The following is a 19,801-nucleotide window of genomic DNA, read 5'->3' on the forward strand; positions in this document are numbered from 1 at the left end:
TCCTAACGTAGCCTATTTCATCTTCCCCCCAGGGCTTCTCTGGTTCCAGAGAGATTTAATTCCCTGTCGTGCACCCTTTCTTGTTATATGCCCTGTTACACACCCTTTCTTTCAAGTGGAAGTTACTGGCGCGGTATTGTTAGATTTCATCATTGTTCTCGGTGGACGCATAGCACTTGTCATATGCTCTGTTTGCCCCATTAATCTAGAAACCTCTCCCTTCTCTCGCTAAGCTTTACCTCTGTCTCCTCTCCTTGATCACCTCTCCACCTTCTTTGCCTCGTAGACTTACCCAATGCCCATGGCCTAGCTGTGGACTGGATCTCCAGGAACCTCTTCTGGACCAGCTACGATGCCAACAAGAAGCAGATCAACGTTGCCCGGCTAGATGGCTCATTCAAGAATGCTGTGATTCAAGGACTGGACAAACCCCATTGCCTGGTTGTGCATCCTCACAAAGGGTAAGACGAGAGCAGCACGGGGAGAGTGGCTCAAAGTGAACAGTGGGGGAGAGATCTTGGGTGGCACTCCTCCATCTTCTGGGAAGGGGAAGCCACGTGATTTCCACATAACCATTCCACATTAACCGAACCAGGATAACTCAAGTCTTCTTTAATATCACTTTTGTCGTAGCTACTCCCTTTTTGCAGCCATGTTGTAATACAGCGTATTCAGGGCTATTTTGGGGCAGGAACGCACAGGAACGGAGTTCCGGCTGGCTCCCAAGTTGGCCACGCCCAGCAGGAACTCATTAGCATAATAGGCCACACCCAACAGCAGGAACTCATTAGGATTGGCTACATTAGGGGTGTGTGGCCTAACATGCAAAGGAGTTCCTGCTACAAAAAAAGGCCCTGGGTTTTGACAACAAACAAGGTAAACAGAATAACAAGCAAAAGGTGGGTGTGGCTGGATGACCACACTTCTGGTAACATGGGGGTGCGGCCTAATATGCCAATAAGCTGTGCTGTCAGGGGTGTGGCCTAATAGGAGATCAAATCAGTCAATCCTAAAAGTAATCAACCCTGACTGTTCCCTGGAAGGCCAGATAATGAAACTGAAGCTCAAATACTTTGGCCACCCAATGAGAAGGGAGCACTCCCTGGAGAAGACCCTGATGCTGGGAGATATTGAAGGTCAAAGAAGACGGGGACGGCAAAGGATGAGATGGTTAGACAGTGTCATTGATGCAACGAACATGAAGTTGAGCAAACTTCAGAGGACGGCGGAAGACCGGAAGGCCTGGCGGGATCTGGTCCATGGGGTCGCAAAGAGTTGGACTCGACTGTGCGACTGAACAACAACAACCCCCCCAAGCAGCGTTCCCTCTAAGCTAAGTTAGTGTGAGCTAGTTCACAGTTTTTTAGCCTCCAGCTCATTCATTTTTGTCTTAGCTCAGGAAGGAGGGCTCCAAAGCAAACTAATTTATGGAGGAGCCAAGTCACTCGCTCACAACTTTAATGGCAGTAGCTCGCAAAGTAGAATTTTTGCTCACAGGATTCCACATCTTAGAGGGAACATCATCCCTGACATGTTGCCCATGGGCACCATGGCACCCGCTGACACCTTCCCTGGTGTTTGCCAAGTGTATTTAGAAAGTGGGCAGGGCCAGATGGGGCTTTTGCCTAGCAAGGCTTCTGATTGGCCACTGGAGATTTGATTGGACGTGCAGATTTTTTAAAACGTTGCTTTAGCAGCAGCTGCCACCGCGGCACGAGGACCTTCACTATGTGACTGAAGGTAAGCAGCAGCAGCTGTTGCAAGGCTGTTTCCGCTTCCTATGGCAGCCGTTTTTTAGCTGCACCCACCACACTGTGTTGGAATTCCAAACGTGCCTGCAGGCTCAAAAAGACCAGGGACTAGTATCTGGGAGACCCAAGTTCAAATCCCCCACTCTGCCGTGGAAACCTGCTGGGTGACTTTGGACCAGTCACACATTTATAATAGATGCTTATGATACTCAGATATCAGGCATGCCTACCTGGAGACAGTGTTGTTTTTTAAGGGCCTGGGGGAGAAATCTAGGGTCTGGGATTTATTCAGAATTCTTTTCCGCGGGCTTTCTGAAGCCACTGCAGTTGGGAGGAAGGGGAAGGACTAAAATCCCCAGTGCCCTGCATTTGCCCCCAGAAGTCCTGAATGCCCCTTACAGGTTGTAGAGCATCCCCTGGGGTTGGGGATATTTGGCCCCCTGTTTAGAATCACTGTGCTAACCTATAGAAATCCAGAGTCTTCCCTAAGTGAACAGGAAGCTAATTATCCAGACCTTGAGTTTCGCAGTGTCAAGCTCTTTTGGGGAAGGGTGATTCTCCAGTTGTCACAGTCCTTCTCCAGTTCCTTCCAGGATCCCAACCGTGGGGCAGTGAGATAACTGTAGACTCTGGCCATGCAAAACTACAGCTTGATTTGGCAGCCTTCTTCTGAGACAGGACTCTGGACTTCTTCCCTAAAGTTCAGTCCTGATGCTGTCACTGCTCTCCAGCTTGTTATTATTTATGTATTATTTATTTATTTTATTACATGTATACCCCGCCCTCCCCGCACGCGGGCTCAGGGCGGCTTACATAGGCACAACCGTGCAATAAAATACAACACGATTAAAACAATTTAGGCACCCAAAGTGCGATAAAATTACACAGTTAACCACTTAAAACACAATTCAATCTTACAGAATGCACCGGTGATTAAAATACTCACTCATTGTTATATGTCACAGTGAGGTCAGAAGAAAGGGGGCGTGCTATGGGCCGAGATGTTCCGGATGGCTAATCAGCCCACCCCCATTGTTAAATACCCCCAAATAGCTAGGTCAGAGGAAGGTAACCCTCAGTGCATGTGCCATGCAGGAGCACACTAGATCACCAAGGGGCTGAGCTGAGCTCCTGAGGCACTGGCAGTGCTGCTGGGTCGCAGCTTGCTCCTGGGGACACTGGCCGAATGCAACCTTTCCGCCCATCTCTTTTAGGTTCACCTGAAAGGTTGCCTTCCCTGAACTGGGTGTTGTATAAATGTAGTTACAAAGGAAAACCCAAAAGTCCTGTCTAAAGGCTTATATTCTAATAGATTAGCAAGCATAATGGGGGGGGGGTGAATAAAAAGAAAAGAAGGGAAAGAAAACGGAGGAGGGGAACTGTTCAAATAAAGAACAATAAATTATGAGGATGTTGATGTAAACAAATAAGTCTTGAGGAATTTCTCTCTTTTTTTGTATTTTGTGTGTGTGTGTGTGTGTGTGTGTGTGTGCGCGCGCGCCTGGAAGTCATGGTTGACTTCTGGCAACCCTGAGTGGGGCTTGGACTTTTCAGAGAGTTGGTGTGCTATTGCCTGCCTCTGCCTCCCGGCCCTGGTATTCCTTGGAGGTCTCCATCTAGAGAGATTTCTTAAAGGCTAAAATAGGTCCTGAGTTATTTCTTAAATGCCAGAAGAGATCTAATCAAATGGCTGGCAGCGGGTAGTACATTCTAGGCATAGGCATAAGAAAAAAAAGGATGCAAACGAATGAAAGAAAGCTGTGCTTTAAACAGGAGGGGGGGGGGGATCCCTGAAGAATGCAGTGGAGAAATACAAAGAGAAGTATAGTGAAAGTGATGTTGAGAGGTAGAAGGGAAGAAAAGAATCCATGTTCCTAAAAGTAAATAACAAAATCTTTAATTAGATGATGAAAGGATGGGATAGTCACTGGAGTGCAAAATATTTTTATTTCCAAGGCAAGAAAATAATTTGAGCAGTTGAATGAAAAACTGAAGTCAAACGCCTAAGGTTGAGACAGTAGGTTGGATCCACACCAAATTTTCCATGGGCAGAATGGAACGTTCCTGCCTCCCCCCCCCTTTCCATCATAGCCACAAAATGCTGCTCAAGGGGATAGGGACCCCTGAGGAATGGCATGATGGGGGTCTGCAGTGGGAAGGGGGAATCAGTGGAAATTGCCACTTTAATCTGGATCCAACCCAGCAGTTACAGCGGGAATTACAGTAATCAGTCCATAGCCACATTGGTTTACCAGTGGAAAGAGAGAAGGGAAGGGAAGGGAAGGACACCAGCCACATTAATTCCAGGCAGAAGAAGGAAAGGAACTACAAGGGAAAACTTCCCATTGCTTGCTCAGTTAAGAGAAGTCAGGAGTACAGGGGATACCTGTGATGTTCCTGTTACTTGAACTTTACTAGAGAATCTGACCGTCTGTGATGGGAGTTAGATTGTTCGGCCACCTGGACATGCATCTGGAGAACAGAGTGGCCCTTCAGAATTCAGAAGCTGGCCATCCCTGTATAGGAGGGCTCACCAATGTAGTGCCCATGGGTGCCCTAATGCTCGCTGACACCTTTTCTGGCACCCTCCAGGTGTTTTTAGGAAGGGGGAGGGGTCAGGTGGCTATTGGAGATTTGAGTGACTGTGCCGATTTTTTTTAAGTGTTGCTTTGGCAGCAGCTGCCCCCATAGCACAAGGATCTTCACTGTATTGCTGAAGTTTAAGTTTTGGCAATCATTTTGTGGCTGGCTCCACCTCCTGTGGCAGCCATTTTGTTGATGTGCCCATCATGCCGTGACAGAATTTCAAATGTGCCCACATGTATAGGTATAGGCCTCCAGCTTTTCAATAGGGATCTTAATGCCTTTGACAAGCAGCATTAAACAAGGGAACAGTGCTAAAATCATTTTTCAGTATTTGTTGGGGCCACTAGAAGCCAAGTCTATTGGGGGCCAGAATGACCCCCTTTTCCCTTTTGATAAAGCTCAAACTTTAAAAAGATGGGCAGTGGGGAGGGAAGAGAGGGACTTCAGGGCACTGGAGTCCATCGGGGAGAAAGCACAACAGGAGTTAAAGAAAGCTTTATTTGGGTAAGCCAATTTTTCCCCATGATTTCTGAGGGCCAAAATATCCCCAGTGTCTTGAAAAGGTTAACTGTATATATTTTAAAAGAAACAAATAGCCATCTAACAGGGCTGTCCCAAGCAGAGTTAAACCCTTCTAAGTTGATTGAAGTCAGTGGGCTTTAGAAAGGTTTTAGAATTTAGAATGACACTGGAAATGTATGAGCTCATCCGATCATCTCAGTTCCTGTTGCTAAATTCTTCCTTTAGTCACACCCTTTCACAGTAATTTTCTGTCAGCTCTTTGCTGAGATGGACGTCAGCAAAGAAGATGAACCTGCCATCTCTGGCTCCTGCCTGGCCAATCAAATAACAGCAGTTATTTCATTCAGTACTATAAATACAAAATGCTTTCTATAAATACACTATAAATGCAAAAGGCATTCTTCTTCTGCCAAGTAATGTACTTATTCTGTGCATTAAAATTTATGTATTACAATGCTTTTCCACGTAATAATGTGGTACACAGTAATAAAAAGACGATGCCATTGGTTACACTGAATTTCTGATTTGACTGTGTTAGGGGTGAGGAGGTAGGCCATGACCTATATTTACGGTTAAAACCCCCCACAAACCCACACTTTTTATTCAGCCATTTTCCTGCGACCTTAAAAGTTTGCTGCTGTGAATCCGTTTCGAAAAGTTGGCAGAACATCAAGGATTGTAATTGCTCTGTCCCATCTTAAAACGCTCCTGTAGAAGCTCATTAAAACTTACAATTGGACCATTATCTTTTGAGGGTTTGGGGGGTAGGTGGGTTGATCCAGTTTCACAGGCAGGTCCCTGTAATGGAATGACCCAAATGGAATTTAAGAGGCATCTCTTAAGTGGATTTATTTCCTGTCTAAGCCCCATAACCACCCTCCACATTCAGCAACTGATTCCCTTCCTTTGGTTCCAAATTCCCAATCTGTACATAGGCTATAACGTCAGTAATCATCTTAAATGGGTCTGGCTGACATTTGAACTCCGTTTGGAATTACCAATGACAGACTGTCTGAATCTAAGGGAAGAAGTCTGTAATTTGAAGAGAGGGTATCATGAGATGTATGAGTGTGATGAAGGGGGCAGAATGTCAGTTGGTTTACACGTTGCTTGCTTGGCGAGGAAACCTTTATTGGGTTGGCAGCAGACTTTTCCCCTTAACTGAACTCTACATGTTTCCTTCCTATATAAATGCATAACGTTGAAATGGCACTATAGTGTTTTGCTTTGTAATATGAATGTGGGGTGGAGTGGGGTGTCATTTGCTAGGGAGAGTTGGCCAGTGGGAGGATGTGCTTAACCCTTCTCCTGCTTTCTGATTTTCTTCTGCAGTTAGCATCCCACTCCCCCAGCAGTTCTGCAACTGGAAGTAAGTCAGATCTGAGGGAGGAAAGCAGCCTAGTTATCCAAAGAGTCAGTCCTCCTATTTAATTGGGGGAAATTAGCTTTAAAGGAAACAAAGTGAGAGGGGGTAATTGGTGGATTTTCCACCAATGTTTACAGGGATTTTTCCCTTAAGAGAGCTCTCGAAATAAACCAGGCATATGTACAACTGGAAAGGTTTTTATTAAGAGAGTAATAAAAGGGCAGAACACACACACAAACACACTGAAAACACATACAAGGCTAGCTAAGAGGAAATCCGGGAGGAGAGGGGGAAAGCAATTTCGGGAAAGGGAATTAAGAACATAAGAACATAAGAGATGCCAATGTTGGATCAGGCCAAAGGCCCATCCAGTCCAACACTCTGTATCACACAGTGGCCAGAAATATCAGTGCCAACAGGAGGTCCACCAGTGGGGCCAGGACATTAGAAGCCCTCCCACTGTTGACCCCCCCCTGTTCAAATACAACAAGCCGATATGAATGCATGTGTTTTACACTTGTGTAGCTTTCTTGTAGAGTTAAATGGCTTTCTTTGGCTGCGGTCACACGCAACATTAGCCACGCAAGAGATACGGAAGACAAGCGGAGTTTCCGGTCGCGATCTCACCAGCACATCTGGGAAGCGTAGTGCTTCCGTGGCACAACTGAGGCTTCCTGCCGAAAAAGCGCAGCAAAAAACTAGTACCTTGGAGGTACTAGTTTCCAGAAACTGCGGGGCAAGGGCGGGCGTCTGATCGCGTTTCCGGTGGTATCCGGCGCCCGCCCATGTCCCCTTGCGGAAAAGGGGTTTTTTCCCCCCACGTCTCCGTGGATGCGCACACGCACCCAACGGAGCATGCGCATTCGTAGTGTACACGAAAAAAGAAAACCAGTTCGCCGCGCCGCGCGCTTCTTCATTGCGCGCAGGCGTGTGTTGTGATCGGCACCTCTCCCTTGCCATGGAACCTCCACAGTACCTCCACAGAACCTCCACAGTAGGTCTGATCGCTTTACTGCATGTTAGTTTGCCCCGGGGCAAACAGCCACACTTCTCCTCTGCAGTTTCCTGCCCGTGTGACAGGGGCCAAAGTGTAATTAAGAATTACCATTCTTAAAGAAAGAGGTCCATGGAGGCAGCAGCAAAACAACCAGCATTTCACGGAGAGAAACAGATTTGGGGGTGCATGTATGGATCCGAAAACACACACACACTGCTATGGGACAAGATGCTGTAATTTATAGGGCAAAATGCTCCCTGGGGCAAGCTGACGTATTTGCCCCAAGAACAATAACTTGATACGTTTTCCAGAGGTGGACAGTGATTTTGGGGAAGCTTGATGGGTTTTTCTGAGGTGGACTATAGGCGTAAATGGTGCTTGATGACCCTGTAAGTACCAGATAGGAAAACCTACCTGGTTTGGTGAATAGTGTTAAGTGTTGCTTAATTAGGGTAAATGGGTGTAGGGAAAAAAGAGACTGGTTGTTGGTGAGATTAGTCAGTAGGTTCTTGGAAGACCCATTGTCCTAAATTATGCATCTCTCTAGGGTGGGGAGGAGTTCATGAGCTAGCCAGCTGCTCTTACTCACACCTCTAAACTGCATGTCCAGGCTTGTCTCTGGCTGGCATCCATTTTGTGTCATTTTGGGGCAGGCAATGAATTGCACTTAGAATATTTGAAATTATATTTTAGGAAGGATGTGTATGGTTTTCTATCTATAAACTGCCCCTTAGCAAGAGGAGGGGTCTGACTGCTAACAATTGGTAGAAACATTTACTGGAGGAAGTCAGGCCGGTGCGAGACACACAGAAGACATCTTCTCTCCCGCCTGCTGATTCTCCTGTACAAATCATGCCCCTCCCCTGCCTGATCACATGACTTTGGCAAGCATGAATTTAGAACACGATGCCAAAATAAAGCCTAGTTCTGTTCTAGTAGAGAAGACTGAACTAGCAGCTTGCCAGAAGTAAGGCTTTAGGCAATGTTATGTCTGTATTTCATGGAACTTTGGTTTGTTTGTCTCATTCATAGGAAGCTGTACTGGACAGATGGAGATAACCTCAACATTGCCAACATGGATGGCGGCAATCGTAGCATGCTGTTCTCGAACCAAAAGGGCCCTGTCGGTATGGAGAAAATCCCGCCCCGCTACGTCTGTTCTTAACCCTTTGCCCTTTGGGGGTGGCCAAGAGCATGGATTCCCAGTGTTCCCCATGTCTCTTGGGCAACCCTTGGCCACATCGGTATCCCTGTCCAGCAGGGATGCCAGCCTACAGGTGGGACCTGGGGATCCTTCAAAATTACAGCTCATCCCCGGACTGCAGAGATCAGTTCTCATGGAGAAAACGGATGCTTTGGAGGTTGGACTCTATGGCATTGTACCACGAGAGCCAGACACTGGCCCGTCCCTTCCTGCCCTCTCTTTCACAGTCTGCCTTAAGTCACAGAGCCAGCACTGCTGTCAGATGGCCATCTAGTCTGTGCTTAAAAACCTCCAAAGAAGGAGGTTTGATTTTATTATTTGTTTATTTTGTCAGTGCACACCTTTTCATTTGGCCTGAACCAACATTCTTATAGTTTGGTAAGAATGTCAGAGAGCCAGTTTGGTGCAGTGGTTAAGAGCGGTAGGAGTCTAATCTGGAGAACTGGGTTCAGTTCCTCACTCCTCCACATGAAGCCAGCTGGGTGGCCTTGGGTCAGTCACAGCTCTCTCAGCCCCACCAACCTCACAGGGGAGAGGAAGGGAAGGTGATTGTAAGCGGCTTTGAAACTCCTTTGGGTAGTGAAGGGCGGGGTATAAAACCAATTCCTCTTCTTCTTACAATGACAATAGGGGGTATTGTCCAGTGGGTTGGATCTAGCTAGCTCTGTCATCAGTTCTGCAATTCCCGTCCTTAGTACAGCCTCCATCCCACACAGCTTTTGTTCATGCAGCTTCCACAATCCCTAGCGTAGCATTTTTAGATGCTCAAAGGAGACTTCCCCATTCCTTTTCCAGTTGCTGAAAAGCTGGCTTTATCCAACTCTACAGTACACGCACAGCATTTCACACTCGCACCCTCCACAGGCACATGGAGCAGGGCTTTCATGGAGGGCACTTGTAGCTCTTCCTCCGTCCTTAGGCCAGCATTGCAGTAACGCTTCTCTCATACCAGGCCTCTCCATCGACTACCAGGAAAGCAAGCTGTACTGGATCAGCTCCGGCAATGGCACCATCAACAGGTGTAACTTGGACGGCAGCGGCTTTGAGGTATTGGAGTCCATGAAGAGCCACTTGCGCAAGGCCACAGCGTTGGCTATCATGGGTAAGAGAGCAACTTCTGAGGGGGTGGGGAGCAAGGTTGGGGGAAAGGATTGGTTACTCTATATGTCCCTGCTCCTAAAACTCCTGCCAGTTGCCCGGGTTTGGCTGGCAACCGTATGCACCTATTCTGATACATGTGACTTGGTTTCCAGTTTATTTCTGGACACAATTCAAAACTCCGGGGTTTTGACCTGAATGGTTTGGGACCAGGATACTTCAGAGGACCACTTAACTCTAAAATACCAGGGAGCCAGTTTGGTGTAGTGGTTAGGAGCGCGGACTCTAATCTGGGAGAACCGGGTTTGATTCCCCACTCCTCCACATGCAGCCGCTGGTGTGACCTTGGGTCAGTTACAAGTTCTTTCAGAGCTGTTCTCTCATGAGCAGTTCTCGAGAGAGTTCTCTCAGCCCCACCTACCTCACAGGGTGTCTGTTGTGGGGAGGGGAAGGGAATGGAGATTGTAAGCCACTCTGAGACTCCTTCAGGTAGTGAAGGGCTGGGTATAAATCCAAACTCCTCTTCTCTTCTTCTAAAATGAACCTACTGATACCCTGAAGCAATCTGAATAGGCGTGGCTCTGTGTTACTTTGCCTGCAAAAACCTGCAGTTAGAAAACTGAGACAGAGCCTTCTCAGTAGCAGCACCAGGGCCTTGGAATTCCCTCCCCCTGGAACATGCAAAACGGCAGCAAGCCTTTCTGTTGATTTTCTGTAACTTGGTAAAGACTATTCTATGTATAAGCCGATTTTAACCTGCTTTGAGTTCAGCATATGACCTTGTGTTTTTTAATCTTCTTGTTCTGAATGGCTGCATTGGTTTATTGACTGAGCTGGCTTGTTCCCATTTTGCTGGTTTATTCTTATTTATTATTGTATTTAAACTGGTTTTATTACTGTAAGCAGGTTTGAGGCTCCTTGTGACCAAAAAGCAGGGGTAAAATATTTTAATAAGTATAACAAGTAACTACAGTTCACTTTGTCGGATGCTGAAACAGACAGAACAGTAGCAAGCACAAGGAAACACTGGTTTGAATTTTAAAAGGAAATGCCTCCATGGAATCTCCATCTTAAAGAGACACACTTTAATTCTTTTCTGTCACATTTTATCATGAAAAAGGAATAGCATTTGTTGAGCCTTGAGTTCATACAACTAAATCCCGATCAGCTCTTATTATAAAACCTGGTTGAAATGTTTAAGGTGTATTGCCTTAACATGCGAACGCCACCACTTTGTTCTCTTTCAAAATTCAAACACCTGTCCTTACATGATTCCTGTTGTTCAATCCATTTCTCCATCTTGTGACCTGGACCGTAGTCTTATGAATGCTTGCGCACTTGTAGAATAAAGAAGGTTTTAAAATGCTCAAAAAGGCCAAGTCTTTTCTTTTCTAATGCACAGCTCTGTAGACTAACACATTTCTAAATTTGCACTTTTTAAAAAGAAGTGTACATCATGTCCTTGATGCTAGGGATCAGCATAGTTTCAAACCGGAGCACGGTTTAGTAAGTCAGGTTTTATTCTTTGTGTGGAGCTGCAGTGACAACAATTTCCCTTTTCCCTGTTCCTGCCCACACACCAAGTCCTGGATTAGAGCAATCTAAAACACTGGCCGGCAATGCTCCCTCTAAGCTGTGGAGTCCTGTGAGCAAAAATTCTACTTTGTGAGCTACCGGCTCTAAAGTTGTGAGTGAGCGATTTGGCTGCTGCATAAGTCAGTTTGCTCTGGAGCCCTCCTTCTTGAACGAAGGCAAAAATGTGTGAGCCGGAGGCTAAAAAACTATGAGCTAGCTCACACTAACTCATCTTTGAGGGAACAGTGCTGGCCAGGATTAGAGGAACAAGTTGTCAAAAACACCACACCATCGCTTCATCATGAGTGCTCATTTTGCCTTTCCCCCCCACCTTCTTGAGTTTTAAAGTGGCAAACATTCATCAGCAAAATACACCGACTCTTTCCTCTGCAGCAGTGCCAGGAAGCCATCAGAATTGTTATAACTGTTGCCACAGCAGTGGCTTTTTAAAGTTTTGCACTTAAGGCATCTCCCAGTGTTGTGATGCCACTTCCAGCACACGTTAGAAGTGCCCTCAGCGTATCTGGGTGGCGCCACCCCGACACATTGACATCACTTCTGGCTCTCTCCATAAGGGCTCTTTTTGTAGCAGGAACTCATTTACATATTAGGCGACACACCCCTAATGTAGCCAGTCCTCCAAGAGCTTACAGTAGCCCCGGTAAGAAGAGCTCTGTAAGCTCTTGGAGGATTGGCTACATTAGGGGTGTGTTGCCTAATATGCAAAGGAGTTCCCGCTACAAAAAGAGCCTTCACAACAATACTGGGGAGGGTGCCAATTTCCCACTGTTTTCCCCACCACCACCCTAGCAAGCAACAGCAGGGGCATCAGGATACAGGCCCAGTACACCCTCCTTGAGGGCTCACCTTTTTGCAAACTGTCCTGCCCCCTCCTTCCTTTTATGGTAAAAGGGTAAAGGTTCCCTTGCTTGAAAGCCAGTCGAATCCGACTCTAGGGTTGCAGTGCTCATCTCAGTTTCCAAGCCAAAGAGCCAGCGCTGTCCGAAGACATTTCCGTGGTCATGTGGCCGGCATCAGGGAGTGATCTGTTTTGGTGAGGTTTTTTGTAGATTTTCTCCACTGCATCCCCGACTTGGGCATTAGGTCAGTCCCCTTTCTGTAAAAGAGAAAAGGAATACACTTTGTTCACAGGATTCTTAGGCCGTGATGAAGACCATGAACAAGGCATCCATGTGGGTACCTGTGTCCAGGGATTTTGGCTCAGTGGCAGACAGGCCTGTAACGGGCTCCACCCTCTTTCTTAAAGACACAGCCCCACAAGAATTTATCCTGTAAATGCTTTTTTCCAATCATTTAAAAACTTTTTTAAAAGGCATGCACTCCGTTAAGCAGAGTGGGGTGCTGTAGTTGACTGATTCCTGCACTGAGCAAGGGGGTTGGAGTAGGTGACCTCTAGGATCCCTTCTAACTCTGTGTCAAGAAACTGGTCTCCTTTAAGAGAGTTTGTACAACCCCGAACTTCTGCAAAAAAACTTGAGATTCAGCAAGACTAAAATTGCCAGGTCACTGCTTGTTGTCATGGAAGCAGGCGCCAGTCAGGTCAGGAGCTATTTCTCAAGGCCACCTGGTCATGGAACCCAGACGCCCTTCTTACCACATTGCATAGGCTAGTGCTCTAAATTGCCCTGCTGGCAGCTTCCAATCTAACTATGAGCTGTCCATTAGTCCCTCACATGACGTTTCTCTTTCTTGATCATGCTGTCTGCCCTGTGTCTGACCTCTGGGATGACAGGACCTTTTTTAATGTGCATTTTGTGTGTGTGTATGCCTGGAAGTCATGGTTGACTTCTGACGACCCCTAGTGGGGTTTGGACGTTTCAGAGAGGTGGCTTGCCATTGCCTGCCTCTGCATCCCGGCCCTGGTATTCCTTGGAGGTTTCCCATCCAAGTACCTGCCAGGGTTGGTCCTCCTTAGCTTCTGAGATCTGACGAGATCGGGCTTGCCTGGACTTTCATGCCTCACTTCTGGCCTCCCTGAAGACAAAACTGCAAGCCATTCACACAAATACACCTGTACATTTGGTTTGGTTTGATTAAATTAATCACACTTGCAAGCTGACACCATGTCAAACTCCTGAACTGCAGCACAAGTAGGGAGTGATCTGTTTTGGTGAGGTTTTCTGTAGATTTTCTCCACTGCTTCCCCCGACTTGTGCATTAGGCCAGTCCCCTTTCTGTAAAAGAGAAAAGTAATACACTTTGTTCACGGGATTCTTAGGCCGTGATGAAGACCATGAACAAGGCATCCATGTGGGTACCTGTGTCCAGGGATTTTGGCTCAGTGGCAGACAGGCCTGTAACGGGCTCCACCCTCTTTCTTAAAGACACAGCCCCACAAGAATTTATCCTGTAAATGCTTTTTTCCAATCATTTAAAAACTTTTTTAAAAGGCATGCACTCCGTTAAGCAGAGTGGGGTGCTGTAGTTGACTGATTCCTGCACTGAGCAAGGGGGTTGGAGTAGGTGACCTCTAGGTTCCCTTCTAACTCTCTGTCAAGAAACTGATCTCCTTTAAGAGAATTTTGCTGCCTAAGTGTTAACTTTCTTGACTGTAGAGGTCATCACCCCCACCTGCCAGCTTGTTATCAGACCTTGTTGCTTAGGCTGGCAGAAGTGATTAACTTGCAGCCGCTGAGAACTGTCATTTAAAGTGGCTGACAGCTTGCAATGTAGAGATCTATCCTGGTAACAGCTTTCTTTTGGCTAAATGGTTAATAGGCTGAGGGTGATTGCTAGCGTAAGAACACTTATGTAGAATAGACAGCTTGAGAAGACGCTGAGAGAGGGAAGAGTAGTTGAGTCATAATCCTCAGAATTCTGGCTTTTCTTTCCGCACTGAGAATTTCAGCCCTGGCAGAAAAAAAAAATTGCCCCCCAAGCCACAAAATCCTGGCTATGGGCCTGGTGGCAGAGCATGTGTTTCTGGCTATGAGCCTGGTGGCAGAGCACGTGTTTTGCATGCAGAAGTTCCCATGTTCAGTCCCTGGCATTTCTGGTTTAAATGGGTTCAGACATAGGTGATAGTAGTATGTGATGAAGGAGATCTTAACTGGCAAACTTTCTGAGCCACTGCTGGTCAGAGAGGACCACCCTGAAACAAATGGACCCATGATCAGACTCAGTAGTGGGCAGCTTTGTATGTAGCACCTGGTCCCCCACCCCAAAGTCCTTCCAGCAATATTTCTGATTTGCTCAGTCCTAAACAATTGCCCTGACCTGAATGGCCCAGGCTAGCCTGATCACATCTCGGTCAGCCGTGGCTAATATCTGGATGGGAGACCTCCAGGAAAGTCCAAGTCTGCTACGGGGAGCCAGGCCATGGCCACAACTCTGTTTGTCTCTTGCCTTGAAAACTCTACGGGGTCACCGTAAGACAGCTGCGACTTGACGGCACTTTCCGCCGCCAACCAAGAGCACGAGCCCCCATTCCGTACGCACCTAAGCCTCACTTTCCTCTCTCCCAGGTGACAAGTTGTGGTGGGCTGACCAGGCTGCCGAGAAAATGGGCACCTGCAACAAGAAGGATGGGTCGGAGGCCGCCGTGCTGCGCAATAGCACCACCCTGGTCATGCACATGAAAGTCTACGATGAGAGCATTCAGCAGCTAGGTGAGTTCCGGGGATGTGCAGATTATTGTAGGTCACAGCTCTGCTTCGATCCAGGGGAGGGCCTGAAGCATCATGGGAAAACGTGAGCGGGTGAGGAGGCAGGGAGACATTGGCGATGTCCCGCACTCTTTATAGGAAACAGCCACAAGCAGACCAGCACCTATGATAGCTCACTGTAAAGGACCCAATCCAAGTGCTGTACAAAACATGAATTATTATTCAGAAAAATATACCTTTCTCCATAGTTTTCTTCATACGAAAACATTACATGGAGACACAGCCTCAAAAAGTGGAACACAAAGGCAACGTGGGTGTAAAGATACTATATACACAGTCGAATATCTTGTGCCTAGGAACACAGTTCCAAAACAAAGTCCAACAGTATTCTCATAGAATAGAACCTGGAAAGAAAATTGTAGGCTCCCGGCTACTGATCTCATGTTTGAAAGGAAAATGTGTTGCCACAGACTGGTCACAGTCGCATCTCAGATGAAGCTGTTTTGAGAAACGGGAGAAAGAAGGATGGTCGACAGGCCCATCAGAACAGAACATTAATTATACGGCTGTGCCTTCTGTCAGGCAACGTGGGAGTTAAATTGTTGGACTTTATTTTGGAATTGTGTGCCTAGGCACAAGAGATTGGACTGTATATATTGTGTCTTTAAACCTACGTTGCCTTTGTTTTCCACTTTTTGAGACTGTCTCTCCTTGTAATGTTTTTGTATGAAGAAAACTATGGAGAAAGATCTGTTTTTTGAATAATAAAAATTCATGTTTTGTACAGCACTCGGATTGGGTCTTTTATAGTGAGGTACTTTATAGGAAAGACTATACAAGCCTGGGGAGGCAGCCTTCGGGATTTGGTGGTTTTTAAGGTAATTGCAGTCACCCTAGAACAGCCTTCCTGGTCTGTCAACGAGGCCCAGACATGCCCCCTTCAGTCTGTGAAGCCAAATGTCCAGGCGGAGAAACTGGCTGTCTCCACACAACAGTGCCCCCCCCCATTTCCTTGTTTCGCTTCACTGTTTCAGGCACCAACCCCTGCAGCATCAACAATGGAGACTGCTCCCAGCTCTGTCTTCCCACCTCGGAGACTTCTCGTTCCTGCATGTGCACAGCCGGCTACAGCTTGAAGACTGGACAGCAGTCTTGTGAAGGTGAGCCGCCGTCACTGGGCTCCTGTAGGTTTTGTGGAGGGTGGGGTGGCATGCAATTCTGGGATCTCCTTCCTGGGAAAGGTGCAGCTCAGCATGTCTGAGTGGTGTTGGATAGCGCCCCCTAGTGGCTAATGGAAGTTCTCAGTTGTTGGCAACAAAGCTACAAATACTGTGAGTTTGCCATAATTAATTGAGGTCACTGTACATGACATTGAGTTCTGTGATAATTTGAATATACCCCCCCCGATGCAGTCATGCAGGCTGCTTTTTGAAGGAGGAGAACATAAGAGGTGTTCTATGGGTCCAAATCACTGGTCCATCTAGTCCAGCATCCTCTTTTACACAGTGGCCCACCAGTTGCCGTGGAAGGTTGCAAATAGGGCATCAGAAGGCATCAGCAAAGAGTCTTGCTGGATCAGGCCAGTGATCCACCTAGTCCAGCATCCAGTATTGCACATTGGCCAACCTAGTTGCCCTAGGTAGCCAGCTAATAAAATAATTTCTCTGCTTAGGGCAGGTGAACACTGACTGTGGACAAGTTTACAGCCCATTTTATGTATAAGATTGTTTTCAGTATCAAGAGTTTCTGTGAAATTCCAGAGACCTCTTCTGTTCTTCCCTCTCAGGAGCATAAGTAGTTGTCCTCCCATGCATGAACAGCGGCACTCTGGGAAGGAATGGAGCACGTCCTTGCCTGGTCACGTTCACACTGACACTTCAGGAGCACTTCAGTTTAAAACCAAAAACAAAATAGCCAGCCTCAAATCTCTCTCCCACCCTCCTTATAAGATTCCTGCCATTCAACCCCCCTGGAAAGCCCCTGACAAACAGGCAGGCTCTGCAGTGCCTCCTGAAGATCTCCAGAGAGGGGACCCCCCCCAGCTCTTCGGGGAGCAGGCGCCATGATGGGAAAGGCATTGCTGAGATAAAGCTCACCAAAGCGCTTTGAACTTTGTAAAGTGATATATAAAACCTGAACATTCCAGATGGGTGGCCATGTCAGCTATTAGTGTGTGATGAGAACGTAAGAAAAAAAGGTTAAATTTCAATGGTTCTTACCCATCACGTTGCTTAAAAAAAAGGGGGAAAGCAGATTTCATTGAATTCTGAATCTGAGAGATTCAAAGATTAATGGATTGGGCCAGTTTATCTAGAAGCTGTTGCGTAGGTGGACACATGACTTAACCGAGCCTTCTGATTCGTGATTGCTTAAGGTATGAGAGGGTGCTGATCTGAGCATGCTCCGATGGACACTGTTTCCACAATGAGTGCCATTTATCCAGCATTTATCCCAACTCTAAGATCCATCCCTGCCCCACCACCTGAGACCCCGATTTCTAAATACATGGAAAAATGAACATGAGCTAACCCTGTGCCCTGTCACTGATCTGTGGGTCTTCCCATGTGTTTTATGCTGAGGCTCCAAGTCTGTACCTCTTCCTTTCTGACATGCAGGGGTTGGCTCTTTCCTCCTCTACTCTGTGCACGAGGGTATCCGTGGCATCCCGTTGGACCCCAATGACAAGTCTGATGCATTGGTGCCCGTCTCCGGTACCTCGCTGGCTGTTGGCATTGATTTCCATGCTGGTAAGTGAATGCCAGGCATGTGTTTGCCGTGTTGAATCTTTCAGCTGGGGTGGGTGGGTGAGAGAAGCTGCTTCGAGGGGAAAAACGGGAAGAAAAAGTAGCTTCTTCATGGGTGGATTCGGTTACCCTAACATTAGGCATTCCTCCCACTCTCTAGTCAGGATTATGTAGATTTGTCATCCTTTCTGGTGGGAGAAAGCCCCTCCCAGTTCCAGTTCTGCCTGATCCACAGCAACAGGGCTATTTCAGAGCTCCGGCTCTGTGTTTCAGATAGGGAGCAGTGGAAAGAAAATCTGTTTGAGAAGGATCGGAAGAACAAACGCCATTGTTTTGGAGTGAGTGGGGAATGGCCTCTCTGAGGACCCACTCACTGCATCCTCAGTCCTGCTCAGTTGCCTCCCCGTCCTCTTGTTTATTACAGTGTGTGGAGTTAAATGGACTGAAATGAGTATTGGGCATTATTCCTTATCCAAACAGGAAACAGCTTGGCAGACCACAGGCAGAAGAGTTTATGAATGTAGAGGGCTGAGTTTACGATACACTCGGTATTTCTGTGCTGGGGGGGAAGATCTCCTGCGGCAAATCTCACATGAAGGGGCCGGATCTGTGCCAAAGCCAGGGCTTGCCAGACTGCCCGAGCTGAATCCTATAAGAAACCTGTATCCGCCCCAATCCTGTAAGCGTCAGCCCAAAGCCAACACAGTCCTCAAATTACACAGATGTTGGCAGCCCTGTTTGAATCTGAGCCCTCTGTCTGCTGCCCATATTTTTCCTCCTTGGGGAGAAAAGTAGCTGGAACAAAGCCTTACTCACACAGCCAGCCCCCATTCCTCCATGCATACTCACAGGTTACCAGAGGGTGGGGGGCAATGCTCCCTCTAAGCTGTGGAGTCTTGTGAGCAAAAATTCTGCTTGGTGAGCTCCTGGCATTAAAGTTGTGAGCGAGCAGTTTGGTTACCGCATAAATTAGTTTGGTCTGGAGCCATCCTTCCTGAGCGAAGGCAAAAATGTGTGAGCCAGAGGCTAAAAAACTGTGAGCTAGCTCACACTACCTCAGCTTAGAGGGAACACTGGTGGGGGGGCTGTCTGTGTCTGCAGATCACACTGAGTTTTGGCTCTGTGAGTCTTATAGCTGTAGGACAAGGGAAAAATAAATGTGATTTCTGAATGTGGGGTCTGACATTTCCTCTGACATGTTTATATATTGACAGCTGTCACTGTGCCTTCAAAAGTTTAATTGTAATAGATCCAGATCTTGGTATATAACCCAGAATCTTTTGATTAGAGAAGCTTATAGTAGAATATATTTTATAATATATTCTATAAACTTTTGTATACAAAGTTATGTATATGTTAAGGAAAAGCATTATTAGAGGCCTCTGGGGATAGAATTAGGATGCAAAAATGGAATGTGTATTTAAGAAACGGCAAGGATGTCAAGAGCAAAGCTGAATGTGAATCACAACCCTTATCACCCAGCTCCCCAGAAACAAGGGAAAGAAGGACTGGCTTCACTAAGGTCAGAAAAGATCCCAGTGTTCCCTTATGTTTCCATTGCTCTGAAGAGCAGATAAGCAAATGCAATCACTGAAAATACATGACGGACCAATAGTAAGGTTTAAAGTCAAACGATGCTTGTATGATGTTAACTGCTTGGTACCAATTAGAGATACTTTAATGTGTAAACTATATGTGATGTCATTTGGGGTATAAAATCTTCTGCCCTTCCTGTTTCGGCAGAATACAGTTTTGGAATGGCCGAAGTGCTAAGGCATTCAGCCCTGTATTCCCTTAAACATATATTCATCTTAACTCGGTGGACTCCGACTGTGCGTTTCCAATTTGGCCACAGGAGCACACAGGCACAGCTTCGTGTATCATAGCCACAGCTGAAGTGTGCCCTAAATCCAGTTCCAGTACTGAAGGGTCGACACCGGAGAGTCTCGTTTTACATTGGAAAGTAGACCCTCCTGATCTGCCCACCTAGACTTAGGTAGATACTGTAAGCCACAGGAGCACACAGGCACAGCTTCGTGTATCATAGCCACAGCTGAAGTGTGCCCTAAATCCAGTTCCAGTACTGAAGGGTCGACACCGGAGAGTCTCGTTTTACATTGGAAAGTAGACCCTCCTGATCTGCCCACCTAGACTTAGGTAGATACTGTATTATGTTAGGATGGATCCCTACAGAAGAGATCGTTCCAGCATGATGGGACGTTCATTGGCACTGCAGTTGGTCAGATGTGTTATTTATTTATTTATGGCCCAGCAGTCTGGTTGGCCCAGGCTACCTCAATCTCATCAGATCTCAGAAGCTAAGCAGGGGCGG

At 46.8% G+C, this 19,801-nt stretch overlaps 1 protein-coding gene across 1 annotated transcript in view; it reads left to right on the top strand.

Annotated features, from left to right (window-relative positions):
* LRP1 (LDL receptor related protein 1) overlaps nt 1-19,801 on the top strand; it is a 491,602-nt gene that overhangs the window by 353,804 nt on the left and 117,997 nt on the right. Inside the window, exons 33-38 of the mRNA XM_015409543.1 lie at nt 287-461; nt 8,255-8,349; nt 9,379-9,528; nt 14,585-14,728; nt 15,760-15,885; nt 17,341-17,472. Of these exons, the coding sequence (XP_015265029.1) occupies nt 287-461; nt 8,255-8,349; nt 9,379-9,528; nt 14,585-14,728; nt 15,760-15,885; nt 17,341-17,472 (822 nt within the window). The remainder of the gene's footprint in view (nt 1-286; nt 462-8,254; nt 8,350-9,378; nt 9,529-14,584; nt 14,729-15,759; nt 15,886-17,340; nt 17,473-19,801) is intronic.

Source organism: Gekko japonicus, unplaced genomic scaffold (genome assembly GCF_001447785.1).
Source record: "Gekko japonicus isolate JY-2015 unplaced genomic scaffold, Gekko_japonicus_V1.1 scaffold1353, whole genome shotgun sequence".
Taxonomy (NCBI): domain Eukaryota; kingdom Metazoa; phylum Chordata; class Lepidosauria; order Squamata; family Gekkonidae; genus Gekko; species Gekko japonicus.